Source organism: Anomaloglossus baeobatrachus, chromosome 7 (genome assembly GCF_048569485.1).
Source record: "Anomaloglossus baeobatrachus isolate aAnoBae1 chromosome 7, aAnoBae1.hap1, whole genome shotgun sequence".
Lineage (NCBI taxonomy): Eukaryota > Metazoa > Chordata > Amphibia > Anura > Aromobatidae > Anomaloglossus > Anomaloglossus baeobatrachus.
In genome coordinates, this window is record NC_134359.1 from 300,759,085 (window position 1) to 300,772,291 (window position 13,207).

The 13,207-nt window shown below is 61.8% G+C and overlaps 1 protein-coding gene across 1 annotated transcript; it reads right to left on the reverse strand.

The window, feature by feature from the left end:
* Window positions 1–985: 985 nt before the first annotated feature.
* LOC142245665 (uncharacterized) lies at window positions 986–12,634 on the reverse strand. The gene is made up of 4 exons (XM_075318572.1): window positions 12,329–12,634; window positions 5,180–6,175; window positions 4,802–4,834; window positions 986–1,790 (listed from the first exon to the last, which is right to left on the reverse strand). Exons 1-4 carry the CDS (start codon window positions 12,456–12,458, stop codon window positions 1,741–1,743), a joined length of 1,209 nt encoding a protein of 402 aa, XP_075174687.1. The 5' UTR covers window positions 12,459–12,634; the 3' UTR covers window positions 986–1,740.
* Window positions 12,635–13,207: the final 573 nt, after the last annotated feature.

The following is a 13,207-nucleotide window of genomic DNA, read 5'->3' on the forward strand; positions in this document are numbered from 1 at the left end:
CCTGTCTGCAGCCACCACTAGAGGGAGCTCCCTGTATACAGAGATACATGATAAGATCCTGTCTGCAGCCACCACTAGGAGGAGCTCCCTGTATACAGAGATACATGATAAGATTCTGTCTGCAGCCACCACTAGGAGGAGCTCCCTGTGTACAGAGATACATGATAAGATTCTGTCTGCAGCCACCACTAGGGGGAGCTCCCTGTATACAGAGATACATGATAAGATCCTGTCTGCAGCCACCACTAGGGGGAGCTCCCTGTATACAGAGATACATGATAAGATCCTGTCTGCAGCCACCACTAGGGAGAGCTCCCTGTATACAGAGATACATGATAAGATCCTGTCTGCAGCCACCACTAGGGAGAGCTCCCTGTATACAGAGATACATGATAAGATCCTGTCTGCAGCCACCACTAGGGGGAGCTCCCTGTATACAGAGATACATGATAAGATCCTGTCTGCAGCCACCACTAGGGGGAGCTCCCTGTATACAGAGATACATGATAAGATCCTGTCTGCAGCCACCACTAGGGGGAGCTCCCTGTATACAGAGATACATGATAAGATCCTGTCTGCAGCCACCACTAGGGGGAGCTCCCTGTATACAGAGATACATGATTAGATCCTGTCTGCAGCCACCACTAGGGGGAGCTCCCTGTATACAGAGATACATGATAAGATCCTGTCTGCAGCCACCACTAGGGGGAGCTCCCTGTATAGAGATACATGATAAGATCCTGTCTGCAGCCACCACTAGGGGGAGCTCCCTGTATACAGAGATACATGATAAGATCCTGTCTGCAGCCACCACTAGGGGGAGCTCCCTGTATACAGTATAAGGATTCTGGGATAGCTCAGTGCATGTAATACATCCAGTGACCCCAATAATGATATGCATTGAAGACTATGTGCAGTTTGTCCATGTAGGGGATGTGCGGCGCATCCTGATCCCATCTGGGGGAATAACACAGGGTCCAGCGGCAGGAGGGTAATAAAACAGATTTTAATGACAATATCCCCCAGATCTGGCTTTTAACTAATGGCCAGTTTGGGTTTTAGTGCCTCAGCCACAACTTAGCGTGAAAAGGGTTAAAATAAGATGCAGAAAACTGTTTAAAAGAAAGAAGATTAAGATGATGAAGATGAAGGTGCTTAGCGAGTCAGGGGAAAAAAAAAAAGTCAATCTAGTGAGCGTCTTTCTTGGTGGAGAGTCGGTGCCTCGGACCCTCGCCTCGGTGCCTCGGAGCTGCAGGAGGAGGCGCTCGACCTTCATTTGTGGGAGGGAAGGTAATAAAGCATAAAAAGGATCTAAAAGATAAAAATGTCGAAGCGGAGTCTGGAGAGGAAGCGGGATTCTGAGCGAGCGCGCCGCCTGCGCCCACAGCAGAGCGTGGCTGAGGCCAGAGAACGCAGGAGGCAACCGGGCCCCCCCTCTGCGGGAACATCCAGGACTCTCCATCTGACTGGACACTAAGGTGGGGGGGGGCAACAAAAAAATACAAACTAAAAAGATTCTCCAGGAAGTGCCACCTTAACCCCTTCCAGCCCGGAGGTCACAGAGGTGGGTATAAAGCAGTCTCTCGTGGGGCGCGGTATCCTTGGCGCGTCTGGGATGCCGCTCTGCGGACTGAGTGTTGCGTGGGGAAGGTGTTTTTTTTTTGGGGGGGGGGGGGGGGGGGGCTGGAGGGACGGGCCATCGCTCCGGATACAGGGGCTGGGGGGGCTCCGCTCTGTGCATTAACCTTTGCCGTCCATGGTTTCTGCATATACAACTACACGGGAGGGATCTGAAAGAGAAGAGGAACAGTCAGTGACCGAAAAAAGCCCCCGGTCCGTCAACATCACCCTCCTCCACCAATCATACATTGTGTCACTAAATCATTATTAATGCCCAATGTTGTGCACGGAGGAATCCTCCGCCCGATATAAAGCTGTTATAGTGTCGGTCATTACTGCCTCTTGTGGTCGCATTCCACAGTCTGACTGCTCTAACTGTAAAGAACCCTTCCTATGTAGCTGCCGGAATCGCTTTTCTTCCCCCGCAGTGACTGCCCCTGGTCCTTAGTATTGTCTGTGGAAGAAATAAGTCCTGCGCCGTCCTTTATATGGACCACACATGTATTTATACATATGAGATCTCCTCTGAGATGGCTTATTCCTCCTCACCACACGGGCGGGCCTCCACCACCCCCCACCCCACGGGCGGGCCTCCACCACCCCCCACCCCACGGGCGGGCCTCCACCACCCCCCACCCCACGGGCGGGCTTCCACCACCCCCCACCCCACGGGCGGGCCTCCACCACCCCCCACCCCACGGGCGGGCCTCCACCACCCCCCACCCCACGGGCGGGCCTCCACCACCCCCCACCCCACGGGCGGGCCTCCACCACCCCCCACCCCACGGGCGGGCCTCCACCACCCCCCACCCCACGGGCGGGCCTCCACCACCCCCCACCCCACGGGCGGGCCTCCACCACCCCCCACCACACGGGCGGGCCTCCACCACCCCCCACCACACGGGCGGGCCTCCACCACCCCCCACCACACGGGCGGGCCTCCACCACTCCCCACCACACGGGCGGGCCTCCACCACTCCCCACCACACGGGCGGGCCTCCACCACTCCCCACCACACGGGCGGGCCTCCACCACTCCCACCACACGGGCGGGCCTCCACCACCCCCCACCACACGGGCGGGCCTCCACCACCCCCCATCACACGGGCGGGCCTCCACCACTCCCCACCACACGGGCGGGCCTCCACCACTCCCCACCACACGGGCGGGCCTCCACCACTCCCCACCACACGGGCGGGCCTCCACTCCTTGTAATATTTTAGTTGCTGACTTTGAACTGACTAACTCAAAACTGGATCCCATATTCCAGATGTGGCCTTACAAGTGATTTATAGAGGGGGAACAATACGCTGGGATCCCGGGATCTAATCTCTCTTTTTATACACCCTAGAATCTTGTTTGCTTTAGCAGCTGCTGCCTGACATTGATGCTGCTGCTCGGCTGCTTGTACCCAGAATCCCCCGCTCTTTGTGTTCTGTAGTCCGGAGGTTACTTCCATGTAATGTATACACAGTTATAGGATGACTCCGTCCTCGGGGCATTACTCCACATTTATCACATTACATCTCCTGTGTCCAGTGTCTGCCCATTCTGACCTCTTATCCAGATCCTTCTGTAATATTGTATCAAGGTCAGTTTTTAATATCCTACATAGTTTGGTGTCATCAGCAAAGACTGACACTTTCCTATCATTCCCATCCACAAGGTTATTAATAAAGAGATTAAACAGAATCGGTCCTAGCACAGATCCCTGCGGCCCCCACTGCTCCCAGCACAGATCCCTGCGGCCCCCACTGCTCCCAGCACAGATCCCTGCGGCCCCCACTGCTACCAGCACAGATCCCTGCGGCCCCCACTGCTACCAGCACAGATCCCTGCGGCCCCCACTGCTACCAGCACAGATCCCTGCGGCCCCCACTGCTACCAGCACAGATCCCTGCGGCCCCCACTGCTACCAGCACAGATCCCTGCGGCCCCCACTGCTACCAGCACAGATCCCTGCGGCCCCCACTGCTACCAGCACAGATCCCTGCGGCCCCCACTGCTACCAGTACAGATCCCTGCGGCCCCCACTGCTCCTAGCACAGATCCCTGCGGCCCCCACTGCTCCCAGTACAGATCCCTGTGTTCCTCACTGCTCCCAGTACAGATCCCTGCGGTCCCCACTGCTCCCAGTACAGATCCCTGCGGTCCCCACTGCTCCCAGCACAGATCCCCGCGGTCCCCACTGCTCCCAGTACAGATCCCTGCGGTCCCCACTGCTCCCAGTACAGATCCCTGCGGTCCCCACTGCTCCCAGTACAGATCCCTGTGTTCCTCACTGCTCCCAGTACAGATCCCTGCGGTCCCCACTGCTCCCAGTACAGATCCCTGCGGTCCCCACTGCTCCCAGTACAGATCCCTGCGGTCCCCACTGCTCCCAGTACAGATCCCTGCGGTCCCCACTGCTCCCAGTACAGATCCCTGCGGTCCCCACTGCTCCCAGTACAGATCCCTGTGTTCCTCACTGCTCCCAGTACAGATCCCTGCGGTCCCCACTGCTCCCAGTACAGATCCCTGCGGTCCCACTGCTCCCAGTACAGATCCCTGCGGTCCCCCACTGCTCCCAGTACAGATCCCCGCGGCCCCCACTGCTCCCAGTACAGATCCCCGCGGCCCCCACTGCTCCCAGCACAGATCCCTGTGTTCCCCACTGCTCCCAGTACAGATCCCTGCGGTCCCCACTGCTCCCAGCACAGATCCCTGTGTTCCCCACTGCTCCCAGTACAGATCCCTGCGGTCCCCACTGCTCCCAGCACAGACCCTTGCAGTCCCAGTCGCTCCCAGTACAGACCCCTGCGGTGCCCACTGCTGACTATAGCCCATTTAGAGAATGGACCATTTATGACTTTCTTATCTTTTAGCCAATCCCTCACCCATCTGCTTATAGTTTCGCCCGGTCGCGTCTTCTGGAGCTTCATTATACGGCTATTATGTGGCACAGGATCAAATGCCTTTGTAAAGTCCAAATAAATGAAGGTTTGTTACAATGTATCAGCACTGGTTACATAGAAGAATGTATGGGCTGGATACATTGCAACAAACCCTCAGCTCCGAGTATCGCTGAAAGCCGAGCAGAGATCCTAACACAAGGCAGACCCCATACACCGAGGCGGCCATCACTGGCGGACCCGAAGGAGCGACGTGGACGACTCTCAGCACTACCACCCCCATCCTCTTACCTTTCTTGTGTAAGGTCCAGACACGAGTCCATTCTGGGGAGGAAACAAAAAAAATGGAAAAAAACGTGAAAACCTGAACAGAAAGCGATAAAGTCACAGCACAATGTAAGGAGCTGCACTGACACACTGTAACAGAACAGCAGCGGTGCAGACAGGACTGTACAGGAACAATGGCTGCCACCACATCAGGGGTAGATGCCCCCGAACTAGGGGTGTGGGAATGGTGGCTGACAACTTCGAGAGCACAATGCAGCCATACTGGTTGTCAGGATGAATATATCCGCAGCTGGCCTGGAGCGGAGACTCTCGGTGGTCTGAAGCCCGCGCGCCCCCCACACGCAGCGTCCGGTCCCCCTCGCACTAGTTTGCAGCGCTCACCTTGCAGGCTGTAGGTGACCATGGCTTCCCAGTCTTTCGGATTCTCCATGGTGGTCACCTCGGGGTCGGCTCCTTCTATATAGAAGCCATGGGACAGACGCACCAGAGCCGTCACCGGAGGGGCTTTGTCCGGGTCACCGCCGCCGCCTTCCACCCCTCCGGGGGTCCCCTCTTGCAGCTCCCTCGCCTCGGGCGGCACCGCCTGACCGGCTCCGGGTTCATTAATAAAGGATAACCCCCACTCGTTCTGGAAAATGGCCCCCAGGTTCTCCTGGCTGACGGGGGACGGTGGGGAGGAGGAGAGGGAGGAGCAGGAGGAGGAGGACAGGGAGCCGGCGTGCAGCGCGGCGGCGTCGCCCTGTGCAGCGTTCAGCAGGCAGTTGGGGAGGGTAGTTGAGGTGCGGAGGGCAGAGCTGGGCACCAGTCCTTTGCCGTCCAGGTTCTCCTTCACCTTGCTGGCGTAGCTGATTTTTGGCAGCGTCCTGGCGCTGCTGCTGTCGACAGGAAAGACGGGCAGCGGCTTGAAGAGCAGCCAGCTGTCTGCGGCCGCCTCCTTCTCCGCCGGGGGAGAGGGCTGGCGAGACACGCTTTTGCTTTTGTCCCCGGCCGTCTGCTCAGGCCTCATATCCGCACAGGGGGTCTCTGTGGAGTTTAAGGCTTCGCGGTTCCTGGGGCGTTGGGTGTGGGGCCCCCCTCCGGGCCGGGGCACCCACGCTTTACGTTTTCCATCCCGGTATTGGCTCTCATAGTCCCAGTAGCCTTTGCGGTGTCCGGAATAAGAAGTGCGGTGGTGGTGATGGTGGTGTGTGGGGTAGTAATTGGGGTGGTACTGGGACGGGGGTGGTGGTCTCTGGAGCCCTCGGCCGGAGGAGTCTTTCTCGCAGCCTCGCAGGTGACGGAGGTTCAGGGAGTTGGAGGGGCTGAGGGGGACGCTCTCCTCGGTGCGGCCGGCCAAAGCCTCGATCTCCGGACCAAAGCCGTTCGAGTCCCAGGAGCCTGAAACGGAAGAGAAGAAAATTAATAGAGACCCCTGAATACAGGACAGCGGGGGGCATTATACACAGCTGACCCCCAGTCACTATTAAGTGTTCACTAGAGTGGGGGGCCCTGAATGAAGACCACCGAACAAGACTCATCACAGCCGCGGGATTGATACAACGTATCCATGTTATGTCACCTAACTCCAGACTGACACAGTGTAACAAAGCTGCAGCACAGGCTTGTTCTGGGGGGACTCCCTGGGGTGCAGGGGTACTGCCTCAGACGGGTGGTATTCCTCGGGGGTGGGGGGGGGGGGGGGGGGGGAGATTCCCTGGGGTGGGGGAAGATTCCCTGGGGTGGGGGAAGATTCCCTGGGGTGGGGGAAGATTCCCTGGGGTGGGGGAAGATTCCCTGGGGTGGGGGAAGATTCCCTGGGGTGGGGGAAGATTCCCTGGGGTGGGGGAAGATTCCCTGGGGTGCAGGGGTACTTCCATAGATGGGTGGGAGTCCCTGGGGTGCAGGGGTATTGCCTCAGACGGGTGGGATTCCCTGGGGTGTAGGCGTGGGAGGGGGGGGGGGGGGGGAGATTCCCTGGGGTGCAGGGGTACTTCCTCAGATGGGTGGGATTCCCTGGGGTGGGGGGAGATTCCCTGGGGTGCAGGGGTACTTCCTCAGACTGGTGGGATTCCCTGGGGTGGGGGAGATTCCCTGGGGTGCAGGGTACTTCCTCAGACTGGTGGGATTCCCTGGGGTGGGGGAGATTCCCTGGGGTGGGGGGGTACTTCCTCAGACGGGTGGGATTCCCTGGGGTGGGGGAGATTCCCTGGGGTGCGGGGGGTACTTCCTCAGACTGGTGGGATTCCCTGGGGTGGGGGAGATTCCCTGGGGTGGGGGGGTACTTCCTCAGACGGGTGGGATTCCCTGGGGTGGGGGGAGATTCCCTGGGGTGGGGGGGTACTTCCTCAGACGGGTGGGATTCCCTGGGGTGGGGGAGATTCCCTGGGGTGCGGGGGTACTTCCTCAGACGGGTGGGATTCCCTGGGATGGGGGAGATTCCCTGGGGTGCAGGGGTACTTCCTCAGACAGGTGGGATTCCCTGGGGTGGGGGAGATTCCCTGGGGTGCGGGGGTACTTCCTCAGACGGGTGGGATTCCCTGGGGTGGGGGAGATTCCCTGGGGTGCGGGGGTACTTCCTCAGACAGGTGGGATTCCCTGGGGTGGGGGAGATTCCCTGGGGTGCAGGGGTACTTCCTCAGACTGGTGGGATTCCCTGGGGTGCAGGGGTACTTCCTCAGACTGGTGGGATTCCCTGGGGTGCAGGGGTACTTCCTCAGACAGGTGGGATTCCCTGGGGTGGGGGAGATTCCCTGGGGTGCAGGGGTACTTCCTCAGACTGGTGGGATTCCCTGGGGTGCAGGGGTACTTCCTCAGACAGGTGGGATTCCCTGGGGTGGGGGAGATTCCCTGGGGTGCAGGGGTACTTCCTCAGACGGGTGGGATTCCCTGGGGTGGGAGGAGATTCCCTGGGGTGCAGGGGTACTTCCTCAGACGGGTGGGATTCCCTGGGGTCCCCCCTCCGGTTGGGGGCTGTACTCCCGCACAGTACGTTGTGTAACCCCACGCTGTGCAGACTCCGCCGGCTGCGCTCAGCTCCACCCCGGAAGCTGCAGAACCATACGTTACCCAAGAGCACAGGGGGCAGCTGATGCCCAAAATACGGAGTGGGGGGAGGAAACATCACCGCACCAAGATATAGGATATAAGGAGCAGCACCTATCCCCCCCCCCTTCAATATAGGGAGCAGCACCTATCCCCCCCCTTCAATATAGGGAGCAGCAACTATCCCCCCCCTTCAATATAGGGAGCAGCAACTATCCCCCCCCCCTTCAATATAGGGAGCAGCAACTATCCCCCCCCTTCAATATAGGGAGCAGCAACTATCCCCCCCCCTTCAATATAGGGAGCAGCAACTACCCCCCCCCTTCAATATAGGGAGCAGCACCTATCCCCCCCCCTTCAATATAGGGAGCAGCACCTATCCCCCCCCCCTTCAATAAATGGAGCAGCACCTATCCCCCCCCCCCCTTCAATATAGGGAGCAGCACCTATCCCCCCCCCCCCCTTCAATATAGGGAGCAGCACCTATCCCCCCCCCCTTCAATATAGGGAGCAGCACCTATCCCCCCCCCCTTCAATATAGGGAGCAGCACCTATCCCCCCCCTCAATATAGGGAGCAGCACCTATCCCCCCCCCCCCTTCAATATAGGGGGCAGCACCTATCCCCCCCCTCAATATAGGGAGCAGCACCTATCCCCCCCCCTTCAATATAGGGGGCAGCACCTATCCCCCCCCCCCCTTCGGTATATGGGGCAGCGTCTACCCCCCCCCCCCTCGGTATATGGGGCAGCGTCTACCCCCCCCTCTCCCCTGTGTACAGGGGCAGTGTATCCCCCCCCTCTCCCCTGTGTACAGGGGCAGTGTATCCCCCCCCTCTCCCCTGTGTACAGGGGCAGTGTATCCCCCCCCCCTCTCCCCTGTGTACAGGGGCAGTGTATCCCCCCCCCCTCTCCCCTGTGTACAGGGGCAGTGTATCCCCCCCCCCTCTCCCCTGTGTACAGGGGCAGTGTATCCCCCCCCCCTCTCCCCTGTGTACAGGGGCAGTGTATCCCCCCCCCCTCTCCCCTGTGTACAGGGGCAGTGTATCCCCCCCCCCTCTCCCCTGTGTACAGGGGCAGTGTATCCCCCCCCCCTCTCCCCTGTGTACAGGGGCAGTGTATCCCCCCCCCCTCTCCCCTGTGTACAGGGGCAGTGTATCCCCCCCCCCTCTCCCCTGTGTACAGGGGCAGTGTATCCCCCCCCCCTCTCCCCTGTGTACAGGGGCAGTGTATCCCCCCCCCCTCTCCCCTGTGTACAGGGGCAGTGTATCCCCCCCCCCTCTCCCCTGTGTACAGGGGCAGTGTATCCCCCCCCCCTCTCCCCTGTGTACAGGGGCAGTGTATCCCCCCCCCCTCTCCCCTGTGTACAGGGGCAGTGTATCCCCCCCCCCTCTCCCCTGTGTACAGGGGCAGTGTATCCCCCCCCCCTCTCCCCTGTGTACAGGGGCAGTGTATCCCCCCCCCCTCTCCCCTGTGTACAGGGGCAGTGTATCCCCCCCCCCTCTCCCCTGTGTACAGGGGCAGTGTATCCCCCCCCCCTCTCCCCTGTGTACAGGGGCAGTGTATCCCCCCCCCCTCTCCCCTGTGTACAGGGGCAGTGTATCCCCCCCCCCTCTCCCCTGTGTACAGGGGCAGTGTATCCCCCCCCCCTCTCCCCTGTGTACAGGGGCAGTGTATCCCCCCCCCCCTCTCCCCTGTGTACAGGGGCAGTGTATCCCCCCCCCCTCTCCCCTGTGTACAGGGGCAGTGTATCCCCCCCCCCTCTCCCCTGTGTACAGGGGCAGTGTATCCCCCCCCCCTCTCCCCTGTGTACAGGGGCAGTGTATCCCCCCCCCCCTCTCCCCTGTGTACAGGGGCAGTGTATCCCCCCCCCCTCTCCCCTGTGTACAGGGGCAGTGTATCCCCCCCCCCTCTCCCCTGTGTACAGGGGCAGTGTATCCCCCCCCCCCTCTCCCCTGTGTACAGGGGCAGTGTATCCCCCCCCCCCTCTCCCCTGTGTACAGGGGCAGTGTATCCCCCCCCCCTCTCCCCTGTGTACAGGGGCAGTGTATCCCCCCCCCCTCTCCCCTGTGTACAGGGGCAGTGTATCCCCCCCCCCTCTCCCCTGTGTACAGGGGCAGTGTATCCCCCCCCCCTCTCCCCTGTGTACAGGGGCAGTGTATCCCCCCCCCCTCTCCCCTGTGTACAGGGGCAGTGTATCCCCCCCCCCTCTCCCCTGTGTACAGGGGCAGTGTATCCCCCCCCCCTCTCCCCTGTGTACAGGGGCAGTGTATCCCCCCCCCCTCTCCCCTGTGTACAGGGGCAGTGTATCCCCCCCCCCTCTCCCCTGTGTACAGGGGCAGTGTATCCCCCCCCCCTCTCCCCTGTGTACAGGGGCAGTGTATCCCCCCCCCCTCTCCCCTGTGTACAGGGGCAGTGTATCCCCCCCCCCTCTCCCCTGTGTACAGGGGCAGTGTATCCCCCCCCCCTCTCCCCTGTGTACAGGGGCAGTGTATCCCCCCCCCTCTCCCCTGTGTACAGGGGCAGTGTATCCCCCCCCCCTCTCCCCTGTGTACAGGGGCAGTGTATCCCCCCCCCCTCTCCCCTGTGTACAGGGGCAGTGTATCCCCCCCCCCTCTCCCCTGTGTACAGGGGCAGTGTATCCCCCCCCCCCTCTCCCCTGTGTACAGGGGCAGTGTATCCCCCCCCCCTCTCCCCTGTGTACAGGGGCAGTGTATCCCCCCCCCCTCTCCCCTGTGTACAGGGGCAGTGTATCCCCCCCCCCTCTCCCCTGTGTACAGGGGCAGTGTATCCCCCCCCCCTCTCCCCTGTGTACAGGGGCAGTGTATCCCCCCCCCCTCTCCCCTGTGTACAGGGGCAGTGTATCCCCCCCCCCTCTCCCCTGTGTACAGGGGCAGTGTATCCCCCCCCCCTCTCCCTGTGTACAGGGGCAGTGTATCCCCCCCCCTCTCCCCTGTGTACAGGGGCAGTGTATCCCCCCCCCTCTCCCCTGTGTACAGGGGCAGTGTATCCCCCCCCCTCTCCCCTGTGTACAGGGGCAGTGTATCCCCCCCCCTCTCCCCTGTGTACAGGGGCAGTGTATCCCCCCCCCTCTCCCCTGTGTACAGGGGCAGTGTATCCCCCCCCCTCTCCCCTGTGTACAGGGGCAGTGTATCCCCCCCCCTCTCCCCTGTGTACAGGGGCAGTGTATCCCCCCCCCTCTCCCCTGTGTACAGGGGCAGTGTATCCCCCCCCCTCTCCCCTGTGTACAGGGGCAGTGTATCCCCCCCCCTCTCCCCTGTGTACAGGGGCAGTGTATCCCCCCCCCCTCTCCCCTGTGTACAGGGGCAGTGTATCCCCCCCCCTCTCCCCTGTGTACAGGGGCAGTGTATCCCCCCCCCTCTCCCCTGTGTACAGGGGCAGTGTATCCCCCCCCCTCTCCCCTGTGTACAGGGGCAGTGTATCCCCCCCCCTCTCCCCTGTGTACAGGGGCAGTGTATCCCCCCCCCTCTCCCCTGTGTACAGGGGCAGTGTATCCCCCCCCCCTCTCCCCTGTGTACAGGGGCAGTGTATCCCCCCCCCTCTCCCCTGTGTACAGGGGCAGTGTATCCCCCCCCCTCTCCCCTGTGTACAGGGGCAGTGTATCCCCCCCCCTCTCCCCTGTGTACAGGGGCAGTGTATCCCCCCCCCTCTCCCCTGTGTACAGGGGCAGAGTATCCCCCCCCCTCTCCCCTGTGTACAGGGGCAGTGTATCCCCCCCCTCTCCCCTGTGTACAGGGGCAGAGTATCCCCCCCCCCTCTCCCCTGTGTACAGGGGCAGTGTATCCCCCCCCCCTCTCCCCTGTGTACAGGGGCAGTGTATCCCCCCCCCTCTCCCCTGTGTACAGGGGCAGTGTATCCCCCCCCCCTCTCCCCTGTGTACAGGGGCAGTGTATCCCCCCCCCTCTCCCCTGTGTACAGGGGCAGTGTATCCCCCCCCCCTCTCCCCTGTGTACAGGGGCAGTGTATCCCCCCCCCCTCTCCCCTGTGTACAGGGGCAGTGTATCCCCCCCCCCTCTCCCCTGTGTACAGGGGCAGTGTATCCCCCCCCCCTCTCCCCTGTGTACAGGGGCAGTGTATCCCCCCCCCCTCTCCCCTGTGTACAGGGGCAGTGTATCCCCCCCCCCCTCTCCCCTGTGTACAGGGGCAGTGTATCCCCCCCCCCTCTCCCCTGTGTACAGGGGCAGTGTGTCCCCCCCCCCTCTCCCCTGTGTACAGGGGCAGTGTATCCCCCCCCCCCTCTCCCCTGTGTACAGGGGCAGTGTATCCCCCCCCCCTCTCCCCTGTGTACAGGGGCAGTGTATCCCCCCCCCTCTCCCCTGTGTACAGGGGCAGTGTATCCCCCCCCCTCTCCCCTGTGTACAGGGGCAGTGTATCCCCCCCCCTCTCCCCTGTGTACAGGGGCAGTGTACCCCCCCCCTCCCCTGTGTACAGGAGCAGTGTACCCCCCCCCGTGTGCACGCCTCCCCTCTTCCCGCGTCTCCCCCCGCTCACCTGTCTTGGGGCGGCTGCGGTTCAGCTGGTTCATGTCGTGCTCGCTGGGGCTCAGGCGCTCCTTCCTCCGGCTCACTGGGCCCTCCCGCGGGTTACTGTTCTCATCCTGGGCCAGGTGCTCCTTGTGCATAATAATCACGGCGCGGGGCTCGGGAGGAAGAAGACTCCGGGAAAATGGAGGCGAAGGCGGCGATAACGGACGAGGAGAACGAGGAAGAGCGAAGCCCCGGACAGCGAGAACCTCACCCACACAGCGGCAGCAGGAAGAGACAGAGCCGCCCGCTCCGGCCCGGAGGAGGAGCTTGTCCGGGCGGGGTTACGTCGTGCAGGAGGCCTGGGCGCGTCATACGTGACGGTGCGTGCGTCGCCAGCAGGAGCCGGCGCCATATTGTTGGTGGGAAAATATCTGTCGCATTATGTGGCAGGGCTCATTCAGACCGTTCAGTTCCGCCCGTCCCGTTCAGTTCCGCCCGTCCCGTTCAGTTCCTCCCGTCCCGTTCAGTTCCTCCCGTCCCGTTCAGTTCCGCCTCCGCCTGTCCCAATCAGTTCCTCCTGTCCCCGGTCAGTTCCGCCTGTCCCATTCAGTACCACCTGTCCCATTCAGTACCACCTGTCCCGTTCAGTACCACCCGTCCCGTTCAGTTCCTCCTGTCCCGTTCAGTTCCTCCTGTCCCGTTCAGTACCACCCGTCCCGTTCAGTTCCTCCCGTCCCGTTCAGTTCCACCCGTCCCGTTCAGTTCCACCCGTCCCGTTCAGTACCACCCGTCCCGTTCAGTTCCTCCCGTCCCGTTCAGTTCCGCCCGTCCCGTTCAGTTCCGCCCGTCCCGTTCAGTTCCGCCCGTCCCGTTCAGTTCCTCCCGTCCCGTTCAGTTCCTCCCG

Bases quoted from the DNA above. Each gene is read 5' to 3' on its own strand.
- LOC142245665 (XM_075318572.1), bottom strand. From the start codon at position 12,458: ATGCACAAGGAGCACCTGGCCCAGGATGAGAACAGTAACCCGCGGGAG. The intron at 4,835-5,179 runs GTGAGCGCTGCA...TTTCCTCCCCAG, and splicing joins GGTCACCTACAGCCTGCAAG to AATGGACTCGTGTCTGGACC. The intron at 1,791-4,801 runs GTAAGAGGATGG...CTTCTCTTTCAG, and splicing joins CTGGACCTTACACAAGAAAG to ATCCCTCCCGTGTAGTTGTA.